We start from the raw sequence: 15,360 nt of genomic DNA, 5'->3' as shown, positions 1-15,360 counted from the left end.
TTTGTTTTATACTTTGAGCAATGTGTACCTTCACTACTCACTTACCTTCTGCTCAAATATGAACGAGACGTTATCAATAAAACGGTCCGCGGATGACATATGGCAAAAATAATTTTTTTGGTTTTTGGTAGGACTGTTATAAGCTTACATGGCAAATTTCAGCGTGATATGTCACATAGTATGTTTTCTGTGCTATTGTAAACAAGTCAAGCTCGAGTGTGTTCTTCGAATTTAACGATGGAAATTCAAGTTGAACAAAGAATTTGTTTGAAATTTTGTTATTCCAACAAAATTTCGGCTTCAGACGCCTTAAAAATGTTGCACACAACCTATGGGGACTCTGCTCTATCGCGTGCACGTGTTTTCCAGTGGTACAAATCGTTCAAAGAGGGCCGTACATCAACCCAAAAAACCACGCCAAAGTCGCTCAAAAATTAAGGTTATGCTGACTGTTTTTTTCGATTACGAAGGAGTGGTGCACTCGGAGTTCTTCCGCAAGGCCGATCGGTTAACGCTGAATATTATTTAGACGTTTTAAAGCCTTTGCGCGAGAACATTCGTCTTAAAAGGAAGGAATTGTGGGACAACAAGTCATGGTTCTTGCATCACGATAATGCACCAGTTCACATATCACGTCTTGTTCGCGATTATTTGAACAAAAATAATGTTAATATCGTTTCGCAAGCACCGTATTCGCCTGATATGACTCCATGTGACTTTTTCCTGTTTCCCAAGCTCAAGTTGCCGCTCCGTGGAAAACATTTTGAGACAATTGAAGACATAAAAGAGAATTCGAAGAACACACTCGAGCTTGACTTGTTTACAGTAGCACAGAAAACAAACTATGTGACATATCACGCTGAAATTTGCCATGTAAGCTTATAACAGTCCTACCAAAAACAAAAAATTTATTTTTGCCATATGTCATCCGCGGACCGTTTTATTGATAACGTCTCGTTCATATTTGAGCAGAAGGTATAACACTTAAAACAAAGACAAACTTTCATTACATGAAACCCTTAACGATAAATACCAGCAGTGGGTAAACGAGGAGTAGTCAAAAATTACTCAATAAGTTGACCGTCATCAATTCATTCGAATGCTGGTTGTGAAGTGTACTGCTGTCCAGAGCAATATAACCGAAGCAGTTTGTAAAGTATTTCAACTGAATGAAGCACTCACGTCGACATACAAACATACAAGTGCATATTACGTGCGCATATTCTCTGCTGCCTGGCTGTGGGTTAAGTTTTGTATGACATAAAAGCCTTCACTCTCCGCGTTTTGTGGCTTAAAGTGTCGACTCCTGCACTCACATTGATGGATTTCTTTTTGTTCGTTTTCAGTTAGTTGTTTTCGTTATTTTTGCTTTTATTGGTTTAAAATTACAAAAGTTTAGTGACTTCATGTAGTTGGCGGACATGTTTTAGTTGGTTGGACATAATGCCTGTACATGCTAACATCTTGACTTTGTGACGTAGCAGAACTTTTCCTTGAAACTATGTTGACAACAATTGCTGATTTTTCGATATGCACTGCTGTTGCTGTCGATGGCTTTCTTTATTGCAGTCAATTATTTCACATTTCTTGTACAACCTTGTGATTGACATCGATCAAGTTAAATTATGGAGAGAAAATTTCTTAAATTTTCTTCTTCTTCTTCTTTATTTGCCAATTCGATTCCGAATATAGGCAATCATACAATTTATACAATTTATATTACAATTAAATATCGAATTACAAAAATATTTTACGTTTAATATAAATTTGTTATAATTTCATGATAAAGGTCTCGATTTCTCGCTGTCTCCAATAAAGTTCCTACATTGCCGATTCCAGTCCAATGTCTTATATTTCTCAGCCAGCAGAGTTGTTTTCTGCCTATGCCTCGTTTGCTTTCTATTTTTCCTTGCAGGATTAGTTGAAGTACATAATATTTGTCGTTTCTCATAATATGACCCAAATACGCAGCTTTTCTTCTTTTTATGGTGGTTAGTAATTGTCGATCATGCTGAATTCTACGCAGCACTTCAGCATTTGTTACTTTATCTGTCCAGGGTATTCTTAGAATTCTTCTATTCGATCTGATAATGCATCGCAGCCAACCGAAAACTTTGATACTAGTCAAATCTTACAAAATATTTTGTCAAAGCTATTAAATATGGAAGAAGCTATTATAAATATTGATGAACGATTAAAACAACAAGAATATAATAATGGAAGGAGTATCCAAAAGAAGAAGCAAACATATTGAATACCTTCAAAGTAATGCTATGGAATGCAAACGGTCTTTCTAAACATGAACATGAGTTACAAATTGTTTTAGACGAAAACAACATAGATGTCTGCTTAATAGCAGAAACATATTTCACAAAACAGTCGTTTATAGAATTTAAAGGTTACAACTTGTATCACACAATACATCCATCAAATTCAGCAAGAGGAGGCAGTGCCATAATCATCAAAGAAACGTTAAAGTACAGTGAAGAACCAAAATATCAAACGGAAAAAATTCAGGCACCACTAATGAAAATTTATACAAAGAAGTACAGCATAACGCTTGCAAGTCTATATAGTCCACCAAAACATGTTGGAGATCGCTTTATTATAGGTGGCGACTTCAACGCAAAGCACACGCATTGGGGATCCAGATTGACAACAACGAAAGGAAAGGAGTTACTATGTGCAATAAACCAGTATAATTGCGAAACTTTTTCATCAGGGAGTCCAACATACTGGCCTTCAGATCAAAACAAAGTTCCAGACTTAAGGGGTTATATACCTTGTGTTTTTCAAAAAAATCAAAATAAATTTTATTTCTTTATCGTAAAGTACAATCCCTTGAGAACATTTTCCAAAAATTTCATAGAGATCTGAACAATAGATCGAAAGTTACAGCGTTTTAAATTGTGCGTCGTCACGTCCTGAGCGTACGGCCTCATGCGGCGCTTGAAACTTTAAACGCGATTATCTCAAAAACGTGTTTTTCCAAAAATGCTTTTGCGGTGGACGCGATTGCAAAAAAAGTATTCAACCGATTTTTATAATTTTTTTTTTAAATTGTTCGTAATTGATGTCGCCTCTTAGTGAACGATCAACTTTTTATGTATAAATTTTTATTTTGCAGATATGAATTTTTTAATGCCAATTTTAGGACTATAGAAGTGGAGTTTTTTAAAAACATGTTCCTATTTTCACAAAAATCAAAATATTTAATATATTGATCGTTCACTAAGAAGATATAACCCTATACTAATGAAATCTTTTCGATTTTTTGATTTCAGTTGACTTGGTGGACTTGAATCGCGTCCACCGCAAGCCTCTTCCAAAAAAAGGGTCTTGGGGGAAAACGCCATAACTCCGCCATTTTTAAATATTTTTACACAAACAAAGCCTTTTTTTTTTCTTTAAACATTGTAATATCCAATAATAAAAACTTTTATACAATAAAATTATTGCTACATATCTTTAAAAAAAACCCAACTTTCGCTAATTTCACCGGACCACAAGGTATATAACCCCTTAATAGACATTTTCATAGTAAAAAATATCAGTTGCAACTATCTACAAGTAGAAGAAAGCGCTGATTTAAACTCTGATCACTCACCAATTGTATTCACTTTAAGCGAATACTTGATATCAAAAATAAACAAACCAACACTCGTGAACCATAAAACCGACTGGCAAAGTTTTAAGTTAATTCTAAAGGAAAATATAAATCTGAATGCTTCCGTAAAATCGAGAAAGAAATTAGACGAAGAAATCTAAAAATATATCAAAATTATCCAACAAGCGGCCTGGCAATGCACACCGGAAATAAAAAGAAGACTTAAAGGAAATAGTTATCCGAAGGAGATTTTAATGCTAATAAAAAATAAACGTAGATTGAGAAGAAAATGGCAACAAACCAGAGCACCGCAAGACAAAACCAAACTCAATAAACTCTCTACACAACTAAAAGAAGAAATAAAACAACTTAAAAATGACTCCATTAGAGATGCTCTAGAAAATTTAACGAGCCATAAACGTACGTTCTATTCACTTTGGAAGGCAACTAAAACCTTGGAAGGGCCTATTATGCATTCCCCACCCATAAAAAATTATGATGGCAGCTGGGTCAAATCTAACGAACAAAAAGCTGAGAGATTTGCCGAATATCTTCAAAACGTTTTTCATTTTTCATCCTAACGAAGGAGATGAGTTAGAAAATATACCTCATCCTATTCGACAAAAAATCGATAAAATCCCCTTGACTTCTTTTAAAGAGGTAAAGGACACTATTAAAAATAAAATAGATAGCAAAAAAAGCACCCGGTTATGACCTTATAACAGGGAAAATATTAAAAGAATTGCCCAATAATACTATTGTCAAATTGACACATTTGATTAATGCTGCATTTCGTTTAGAATATGTACCGCAACAATGGAAAATAGCGGAAGTTATTATGCTTCCAAAACCAGGAAAGCCACCACACGATGTGACATCATACCGCCCAATATCGTTGTTACCAATTTTATCTAAGCTTTTAGAAAAAATCTTGTTAAAAAGATTAAAACCATTGTGAGATGCAAAATGCCTTGTACCAAACCATCAATTTGGTTTTCGAAATGAGCACTCAACGATTGATCAAGTGCACTGCATTACTCATGTCATTGAAAAATCACTGAAAGAAAAACAAATCTGTTCTGCGGTATTCCTGGATGTATCGCAAGCTTTTGATAAAGTATGGCATGAGGGACTAATCCATAAACTTCAAGCAGTTCTACCAATCCAGTACTCAAGCATTTTAAAATCTTACTTAACGAGCAGATTCTTTAGAATAAAGCAAGCAGATGTATATTTAGAACTGAAAGATATTAATGCAGGTGTCCCGCAAGGCAGTGTACTCGGATCAGTTTTATATCTCTTGTATACTAACGATATACCCACATGCAGCAATACAACAACTGCAACATTTGCCGATGATACTGCAGTATTAGCAACTGATGAAAAACACTTAGAAGCAATTCAGAAGTTACAAGCATCAGTAAATGCAATTCAAAATTGTACCAAAAAATGGCGTGTCAAGTTAAACGAAACCAAGTCTGTGCATGTTGACTTCACTCATAGAAATATAAATTATAAACCAATATTTATCAATAATACGGCAATACCGCATGCAAATACGGCAAAATATCTAGGAATGACCTTAGATGCTGAGCTGAGATGGCAAGCACATGTCAAGAAAAAACACGAGGAGTTAATTGTTAAATACAAGAAAATGTATTGGCTGTTAGGCCGACATTCTAAACTCTCTATTTATAACAAAATACTTTTATACAACCAAATACTGAAACCAGTGTGGTGATATGGCATACAGCTCTGGGGCTGCACCAGTGAAAGCAACAAAAACATCATTCAACGATTCCAAAATAAAGTATTACGCGACATCGTTAGAGCGCCGTGGTACATTCGTAATTGCAATCTACATAAGGATCTTAATATAGACACCAATACGGATATCATAAAAAAATTCGCAAATAAACATAAAGAGAGACTTCAGTAGCACATCAATGATGAAGCAGCCAAACTAGTTGTAACTGATGACCTCACGAGAAGATTAAAAAGGACGAAACCACATGATCTCTTTTCATAAAATTTTGTCTTTACTTGAGATGTTTTAATTTAATTAATATAAATATATGTAAAATGAATTGCTTATTAGTTTTGTTAACTAGATTGCAATAGTAATAAAATAAAAAAAATAAAAAAAATATTTCAAATGCTTCTATTTTATTCATTTCAGTGGTTTTAATGGTCCATATCTCCATAGCATACAGAAGTACAGACAGCGCGTAACATTAAACGAATTGAATTTTTAATTTAACATTGAAGTCATGATTATTAAGAACCTTTTTGTACTTATGGAATGCAGCCCTATAAATTTCAATTCGAGCTTTGTCATTAATTGTTAAGCTTGTGTCAACATAGGTGTTTTTTCTGCTGACAATCATATATTTAGTTTTATTAATATTAATTTTTAAACCAAAGTATTTACTGCAACACGTAACAACATTGACTAGCTCGTTTCCACGACAGTCGGTTCTACGTTACCGAAACAACCCGGATTTATATCCCGTCAAGATCTGTCACTCCAGCAGCATTCCCCGTATGTAAGTATGGGGAATGTTTATGCTGTTACAACAACAACAACATTGACTAGCTTCTGTAGTCCACTTAGACTGTCTGATAAGAGAGTTGTGTCGTCAGCGTATCTGATGTTGTTAATGTTTGTCCCATTTACTTTAATGCCAGTTTCTAAACTTTTGAGTGCTTCTTGAAAGATTCTTTCGGAGTAGATGTTAAATAGTAATGGTGAGAGAATACATCCTTGTCTAACCCCTCTTAGTACAGGTACAGCGTCTGTAGAGTCGTTGTTTAAGTTAACTTCTGCAGTTTGCTGCCAATAAAGATTGCGTTTACATTGAATTTCTTTTGTATCGATATCCATGTTTTGTAGAATCTCAATGAGCTTATCGTGCTGAACAGTGTCAAACGCTTTTTCATAATCTATGAAACACATAAACACATATTTTTGGACGTCTCTGCAATTTTCAACTACAATAATACTTGAATACAAAATAGCGCTTCACGTGTGCCCATGCCTTCTTTAAATCCGAATTGTGTTTCTCCCATTGCTGATTCGCACTTCTTGCAAATTCTTTTACGAATAATTTTCAAAAAAATTGTTAATGAATGACTCATCAAGCTTATAAGTCTGTGATCGCAACATTTCTTTGCACATTTCTTCTTTGGTAGCGCAATAAAAGTAGATCTAAGCCAGTCTTGGTCGCAAATATTGTTGAAAATTATTTCGAGGATTTCTATATTTTCGTAATTTATTAATTTCAGGATTTCAGAAGGAAGCTCGTCTGGACCTGTTGCCTTATTATCCTTGGATCTTTTTAGGGCATTTTTTATTTCGTCTTTTGTTATAACAGGTCCCGATAAATTTTCAATAGGTGCTGACTGATACGCAAATCTTTTAGTATCCGAGAAAAGGGAATAAATGTATTCTTGCCACACTTTTTTCTTCTCAAGTATTCAAATTTATCTTTTATTCAGAAAGTGCTCGGAATTTATCATTATAACGAAATGGGTTGAATTATTCCTTACTCACTTCAAATTAGTGGAAGGTTTCTTAGGCTACGGCTCGTTCTAAGCAATATATAAATTCGAAAATAGATCGTCTGATGGGAAGAGTGGGCTGCGGCTGATTGATAACATTTTTAAGGAGAACCGGAGATCTAGAAATTTCAAAAAATCGATTTTTTTGTTTTTTCGATATTTAAAATGCATAGTAGGTCAGTCCATAAGTTCGTCCGTATTTTACCCATACAAAAAATTATTCGCGGAATATAACGGAACTATTTATATTTTCTTTGATATATTGTGCATTCAACAAGTGATTTTAATCGCGGATAGAAGCACGTGTTGTTAAAACATAAAACGGAATCTTCGAACGCGTATAAGAGGCATATTTTGTATTATTTTTACAAAAGTGGTAAAAATGCAACAACTGCTGCTGCAGAAATAAACACTGTTCACGGAGAGGATACCGATAACTCCGACGATTTGCTCGAACTCCTGGAAGCTGAGCCAAACTTGGTAGTCGATATGATAGCTCAGAGGTTAAATTCATCGCATGGAACAATTCGCAGGCACCTGGTTCAGTTGGGAAAGGTTTCAAAGCTGGGAAAATGGGTTCCGCATAGACTTTCCATCGCCAACCTTCAGCAGAGAGTGAATGTGTTTTCTTGTGTTCTCAGCTGCTGCAACGGCTTCAAAATGAAAGTTTTTTGAACCGTATCATTACTGGTGATGAAAAATGGGTCCGTTACAATAATCCTGTTCGCAAACGCCAATGGTTAGATAAAGATGAAACACCAGAACCGACCGCTAGTGACGGCTTTCACCCCAAGAAGATTCTCCTGTCTATTTGGTGGGATATGTTTATTATGAACTTCTGCAACCAAACCAGACGATAACTGCCGATTATTATTCCCATCAGCTATCAAACCTGAATGAGGCACTTCCAAAAATCAACCGTCTTTAGTGAATAGACACAAAGTATTGTTTCACCACGACAACGCAAGACCCCATACCGTAAGGCAAACTTTAGGCAAGCTGAACGAGCTCGGATGGGAGCTAATGCCGCATCCACCATACTCTCCGGATAACGCACCTTGTGATTATCACCTTTTCCGTGGACTTCAATCTCATATGAGTAACAAGAACTGCTCCTCAAAAGAAGCTATAAAAAAGGGTTATCGAAGCGTATTTTGGCTCCAAGGACAAAAAATTTTTTGAGCAGGGAATTAAAAATTTGCCTAAACGTTGGGAAGACATTGTAAATAATGAAGGAAAATATATTACTGATTTATAAATACTTTAAACCTCTTTTTTATTAATTTTAAAACCACCTTTAAAAAACGCACGAACTTATGGACTGACCTGATATATATGTATTTTGTATGTTGAGATTTACATGAAGACTTAAAGTATTTATTTTTTTTTTAGAAAAATATTTGAATATAATTTTGTTATTTAGTTTTATAAACTAAAAAAATAAAAAACATTTTATTTATGGAGGTTGAATTAGTTTTAAAGGTTTTTTTCGAAGATTTGGGGCTTTATTGTGAAAAAACGGTACAAAACATTTTATTCGAAGTATTGGCCATCGCTGGCTACAACTTTCGCCCATCTTTCGGGCAATTTCCGGATGCCGTTTCTCCAAAATTCTGGCCGCTGCTTGGCTATCCATGACTCAACCCATATTTTGGTAGCCTCGTACGAGGAGAACCGCTGGTCCGCCAAATCGAGACTCATATGCCGGAACAAATGATAATCGGAGGGAGCTATGTCTGGACTATACGGCGGGTGGGGTAACACTTCCCAGCCAAGCGTTCCAAGGTATTTTTTGACAGGTTGAGCAACATGCGGCCGAGCGTTGTCTTGTTGCAAAATAACCTTGTCGTGCCTTTTTACCGTTTCCGGCCGTTTTTCTTTAAATGCCCGGCTTAAACGCATCAATTGCAGTCGGTAACGATCCCCTGTGATTGTTTCGCCCGGTTGGAGCAGCTCAAAATAGTCGACGCCGACCTGATCCCAGGCTTTGTCATGAATATATATTCAGTATTGCCAACGCGATAAAGTGATAAATAGCGCCATCTGTGTGTCACCTTTAAAACTAATTCAACCTCCCATATATTATTCCTTTTAATTATAATTTTTAATATTCCTTGCATATAAAATTATTTGCCTGAGGTACATAAATAAAACACTTGATGACGTAAAATGTACGGCACGCGCCTGGTCCAGGAACATTGCACAGCGCGCCCGCCGAATGCTTAATCTGATTTTAAGCGCTTAAGCATTTCAAGCGCATTCAAATACAATTCATAGAAGCATTAAAATGTACAAAAATTTATATTTATTCAATCCCTTTTTGTTTGTATACGCATAGCATAAGCACTATTTGTACGCTGAAGTTATTAAGCAACTGAACTGAAGGTTTTTTTTAATGAAAAACTAAACAAAAAACAAAAAAAAAACATAAATAAATACGATTAGATTCTCTTAAAAATGTAATACTTTACTTTACTAATAAAAACTAGAATTCAATTCAAGTTATTATTCCCATAAATAACCAGATGCTTTGCAAGATTTTCCAAGTTAAAGCTTGTCGATTGTCTTCAAATAAAATTTTAAACACTCAGATATTTACAGATTGTTTTACATATCTTATAAAAAATAATTAATGCATCTGTCTTAAAAGTTGTAGATTATTTGAAAGTATTAAACATAAAACTCAAGCTTTGAAGAAAGTTTGTTTGTTTTATTCTTTCCGTAGGAAACAATTTAATTATTACAAGAGAAAATAAGATAAAATTGCTGCCATTGAAATCTAACAGCCTTGAGGTTTACCGACCTCACAAGAAGATGTAATTAATGCGTGCTGCCGAAGCTGAACTAATAAGAAGTGAAAGGTCAGTCAGCCTTCAGTTGCGTTAGCCTTAATTATGAGTACAGGAAAACGAGCATACCATACAAACTTAACTTACTTGCACCCTTCTCATTTACTCAGTAAACTGTTTATTTCTTCGCGGCGATATGCTGCAAAGTATAGAGATTTTCAGTAAGAGCGCTTCAACTTTTGAACTTTTTTGAATAAAACACAAACGGTTTGACTTTTTTAACTATTTTTTTTTTTTATTATCGAGTTTGAACATATACATTTAAGTATGAAATTCGATTTATTTTGCATGACCACCGCGTGCACGTTTTACGAAGTCCAATCGTTGAACCCAATTTTCGACCACTCTTTTGCATAAATCGGCCGAAATTCCAGCAATTTCGCGTTCAATATTGGCTCTGAGCTCACAAATCGTCGCCGGCTTGTTACTGTAGACCAATGACTTCACATAACCCCAAAACGGGACGGCTTGTTAAATGGACCGTAAAATGGCCGTAATGCTCTTAAAGTAGCAGCAACAGAACGATTATTTTCATAAAAAATTTGCACGATTTGCAATCGTTGCTCAAGTGTGTAGCGTTCCATGATGAAATGTATACTAACGAAGTTTACAAATGACAAGCGAAAAATAAAAAATATTGCGTCGTTCGCCCTCCCTATCGGAAAAAGTTGAAGCGCACCTATTGAACAACCCTATATATACGAGTATGTATGTATATAGCGAAGTACCTTTACTGAACCAGAAGAGCTCGTAATATTCGTAAAAATAACAGCTCAAAGTAATTGGTATCGCTATACCACTTTTTTCTTAATGAATGTGTGAGTATACTAAGCACTTTTTAGTATCTCAGCAGAGACGGAGAGAGATGTAAATCCTGGCATGATATTTTATGTATTAGCTATACATACGCCTTGATAAATTCACGGTCAAAATCATAATAAGTATGAGATTCACTGCAGAGTGGTTCATCGGTTATATTGAGATTTCCTAAAAAAATAACCACAGTTTATTTGAAAAGTTATGATGTTTGTAGGGTCATAATGACACATATGACATAAAATTTGGGTATGGAATACAACACTGAATAGCACGTCGAAACTTGCGAAACTTTTTCTGCCAGAAGGATCGGTTGAGGACTTCGCTAAATTTCGTGTGTCTGCGCTATTACCGCGGTTGCCCGCTTCCACTGATGGTTGTGCCACTGATGCCATGTGTAACTGTGTCTTTTTTTTTCTTTGTTTTTGCTTGTTTTAGCAGCCACAATGCAAGGATGGAAAGAATAAGTTTTTGGGGTTGAGGAATGGTTTTTGGTTTTTAGAAACAGGGAAAGTAAGAAAATTTGACAAAGTTCTAGGACCGTGTTTTACGTGGGATTCGAACCCACAACCTCTGGGGGCATATGTTTTTCTTTTTAAAATGTGACAAGCAAAAAATACAGTAACATTAACTCGCATGACCCCGGTCGAAAATTCACAACAGATAACACAGGCTGGGATGAATACCACCTTACGAATAATATTTGGAGCTCCTTGGCTCTTTAGTCCATTACGCGAAACTTTTTCATGGAAAAAACTTAAAAAAAAAAAAAAAATCAACGGAAATTCTTAGCAACATCAAACTTGCACTTTTTTATACTAAAATTTATCGAAAAATTCCGAATAAAATTTTGAAATTTTGATAACAATTTGTCCATTTTTATAAATCTTGTTTCAAAACTTTGTTACTTGGATTATTATGGTCGTGGTTGTAGAATGAAACATATTTTTTATAAAAAAAAGCAAATAAATATAATAAAAAACAAAATTGGGATGATACCACCAAAAGAGGTTTTAAAAACTCATAATTCTTCTCAAGGATGCTTACGGGCTTTCGTACAGGGCATTGCAGACTGCGCATGATTGGGATATTGTCCACTGTTTCTTGTCGTTTCTGTGACCAATCCCAGGAGACTTCCATTCACCTTCTGCTTGAATGCAGCGCTACACCGAAGAGAAGGTTGAGACATTTCGACCATTTGCAGCCAGACAAAAGGCACATACGCTCAGTCCAACCCAGCTCTATCTTAAATTTAATAAGGGAACTGGGTCTGGATGAGGTACCGTGATGAGTAGAGGGCACAACAGACCATGAGTTTGAAGTGTAAATCTCCAATAAATCTAAATCTAAATTTAATAATATAATGTCAAGTTATGGGCTCTACAAGTGGCACAAAGTTAATCATACAATTTTGTTTTTGAAATATTAAATAAAAAAAAAATATTTTGGAGATAGAAATTTTTATTTTAACATTTAGGCGCTCTATTTCTTGTTTGTCTACGGCCAAAAATTACAAAAATTAGAAATTTTTTTACGTCACCTTGTATTAATAATTATAAAAATTAAAATTAAGAACTACATATATTTCATAGTTAATCAAACAAATTTATGCATCCAAATATGCTACTTTATCAAAATACTGACTTCATTTTAAAAAAAAGGTTTTTTGCTGTCACCTTAATTACTGCTTATTCATTATATTCTACTTATTTATTTCCCTCTTTCACTCTCACCCTTTAGGTAATCACCGCCACACGTTCACTAGTGCTTTGTGCCGAGTCCCGCCGCGAAATGGAAGACTGGCTTACCTCGCTGAAATCTGCCTCTATACCGGCACGTGCACGCGGCGATAGTTTTTTCATCGAGCAACATGATTTGTTCTTCAATCATCATCACTGGTATGCCACATCACATGCGCGCCCCACCTATTGCAATGTGTGCCGCGATGCGTTATCCGGCGTCACCTCGCACGGGCTGTCTTGCGAAGTATGCAAATGTAAAGTGCACAAGCGTTGCGCCGCCAAAGCGATTGCCAATTGTAAATGGACCACATTGGCCACCGTTGGCAAGGATATTATTGAAGATCGGGACGGTAGCATTATTATGCCACATCAATGGATGGAGGGTAATTTGCCAGTGTCATCAACATGTGCCGTTTGCAAGAAGACTTGCGGCTCTGTTTTACGTCTGCAGGATTGGCGTTGCTTGTGGTGTCGCGAGACAGTACACGTGGCTTGTCGTCCACAGATTGCAGTCGCATGCCCGCTAGGACCAGCCAAATTGTCGGTGGTGCCGCCAACTTGTGTGCACTCTATAGGCAATGATGACTCCTGGGATGTGGAAAGTCCGAAGGGGAATTTTTCGCCGCTTTTAGTATTCGTCAATTCGAAATCAGGTGACAATCAAGGCGTCAAATTTTTACGACGCTTTAAGCACCTATTGAATCCAGCACAAGTGTTCGATCTCATATCGACCGGTCCCAGTTTGGGTTTGCGTCTCTTCAGACATTTTGAAATGTTTCGGATACTAGTTTGCTCCGGTGATGGTTCCGTGGGATGGGTGCTCAGCGAGATCGATCGCTTCAATATGCATGTGAGTATACTCATGTGGATTTATATATAAGAATATCTACGCAAGTAAACTATTGTTTAGCTATATTTTAGATTTGAGTTAACGGCTTTTTTTCGAAAATCTTCGACAGTTTAATTAATATCTAGCGACTCTAACTCTTAACTTACATACCGATCCTTGGCCGTTATAAATTGCTTCTCAAGCTATGCTCTGCTGAGAAATTAAGATACTTTTTTTGTCGTTTTCCTTTATTATTTTTCTGGGAAATAAGTCCAATTAAGTTTCTGCGAGCCTGGAAATTCGTCTCGAATAAGCAAGTAAATATTGCATAATTTAATTTCTGTATTTCGAAAACGTTTTACGGAACAACAGTTAGCATGGCATACATCTTCGCAGCTTAATAATTTATATGACTGGAGAACATGAGCTTCGAAAGTCGAAAAATGCTCCTAAGTATTTGACCTCACACAGACTTCAATTTGGAATCTCAAATACGACAGGTTGTCGTTAAGTTATTATGTAAACTATTTACAAAAAACTACTTAAAAGCATTGCACAAATTTGAAGTAAGATGGTTTTTATCTCACCAGCAATGCCCTCTGCCAGGGTAGGCAAATTTGATCTACAGCGGTCGCCATGACAGAGTAAATCTTAAGGTCATCATTATAAAAAACGAACTTCGAAATCAGAAGTACGGCATGGAATCCTCAACAGGCTAAATTACTAAGCAAAATTTAAATAAATAGACCAATTCTGTACTATGCTATTATAATATAGTGGAATGCCTTTGAGAATGGTGTCAGCATCAAAAGAATTGACAAGGTTCAATTTTTAGCTTCTGTTCTTATAACCGGTGCGATGCCGCACCATCTAAAGCATTATATGCGACACTGAACTTCCTTCCGATAGATCTACAGACAAGATATATCGCGCGCAGTACGGCAATTAGGCTGAGCGGTCTAAGTAAGTGGTCAAATAAGAGCCACGGTCACTATAAATTCCTGGCTGGTATTTTTCAGCTTCCCTTATTGGTGAACTACGCACTCCGGGCTACACTTGCCATTACAATTTTCACGATCCTGCTACCCTTAAAGGAAGAATGACAACGAGACGATGTGAGACAGAGCGAGTCAATTCATGTATCAACAGATGGCTCAAAGCTCGAGGGTCGGGTGGAAAGAGGTGCATATTTCGAACCTCTGGGGATCTCTTTTAGTTTTCGACTCCCAGACTAATGTAGTGTATTTCAAGTTGAACTGATGGCAACAATGAAAGCCACGACACTGGTACAGTATGATACGGTATCTGGAAATGATATCACAAAGCAGTCTACAACCTCCAAGGTATCCATGAAATGTCACATATCTCTTAACGAGATGGCTGAGTCATTTCACCTAAAGGTAACATGGGTTCCTCGCCATTGCGGCATTGAGAGTAACTGCAGAGCAGATGAATTAGCTAGACTTGGCACCAAATTGACCACTGAGTACATTACAATGACATAGGCATACCTTTACAAACATGTAAGCTACTTACCCTTAAGGAATTCGTAAGATCAGCGAACGAAAAATGACGTAATGAAACCACCTGCAGAATCGCCCGAAAATTGTGGCCTACTCTCAATGCTAAACGCAAAGAATCTCTACTAGGGCAAAAGAAGCACAGTTTTAGCCCACTTAATTTCAGTCAAAACGGAACACTCCCCAAAGGATGGGTGTGCAAACGCAAGAATTCTGCAGAAGTTGTATAGATGAGAAGGAGGAAGAGACAATCTCGCGCCTTCTATGCCTGCTCAGTGCCTCAGAGGTCAGGGATATTCCAAAATTTTTGAGAAGCACACCCTGGTTTTAGGAGAGATAGGGACAAATTCCCCACGTGGCATCACAATGGGGCCTGGGTGTGAGCCATAGGACACCTAACCTAACATATTTCGAATGCTGCCAACTCTCTTTCAAA

The 15,360-nt window shown here is 36.4% G+C and overlaps 1 protein-coding gene across 2 annotated transcripts in view; it reads left to right on the top strand.

The window, feature by feature from the left end:
• The window catches only part of LOC128870963 (diacylglycerol kinase eta-like), a 147,951-nt gene that overhangs the window by 87,480 nt on the left and 45,111 nt on the right, over positions 1 to 15,360 (top strand). For both annotated transcript variants that reach the window (XM_054113293.1, XM_054113294.1), the window contains exon 2: positions 12,574 to 13,425. In XM_054113293.1, coding sequence (XP_053969268.1) covers positions 12,625 to 13,425 — 801 coding nt within the window. In that variant the 5' untranslated portion in view covers positions 12,574 to 12,624. The remainder of the gene's footprint in view (positions 1 to 12,573; positions 13,426 to 15,360) is intronic.

Source organism: Anastrepha ludens, chromosome 2, assembly GCF_028408465.1.
Source record: "Anastrepha ludens isolate Willacy chromosome 2, idAnaLude1.1, whole genome shotgun sequence".
In the NCBI taxonomy this organism is placed as follows: Eukaryota; Metazoa; Arthropoda; class Insecta; order Diptera; family Tephritidae; genus Anastrepha; species Anastrepha ludens.
The sequence above is the reverse complement of the archived record's forward strand: the minus strand, read 5'-3'. Positions and strand labels throughout refer to the sequence as shown.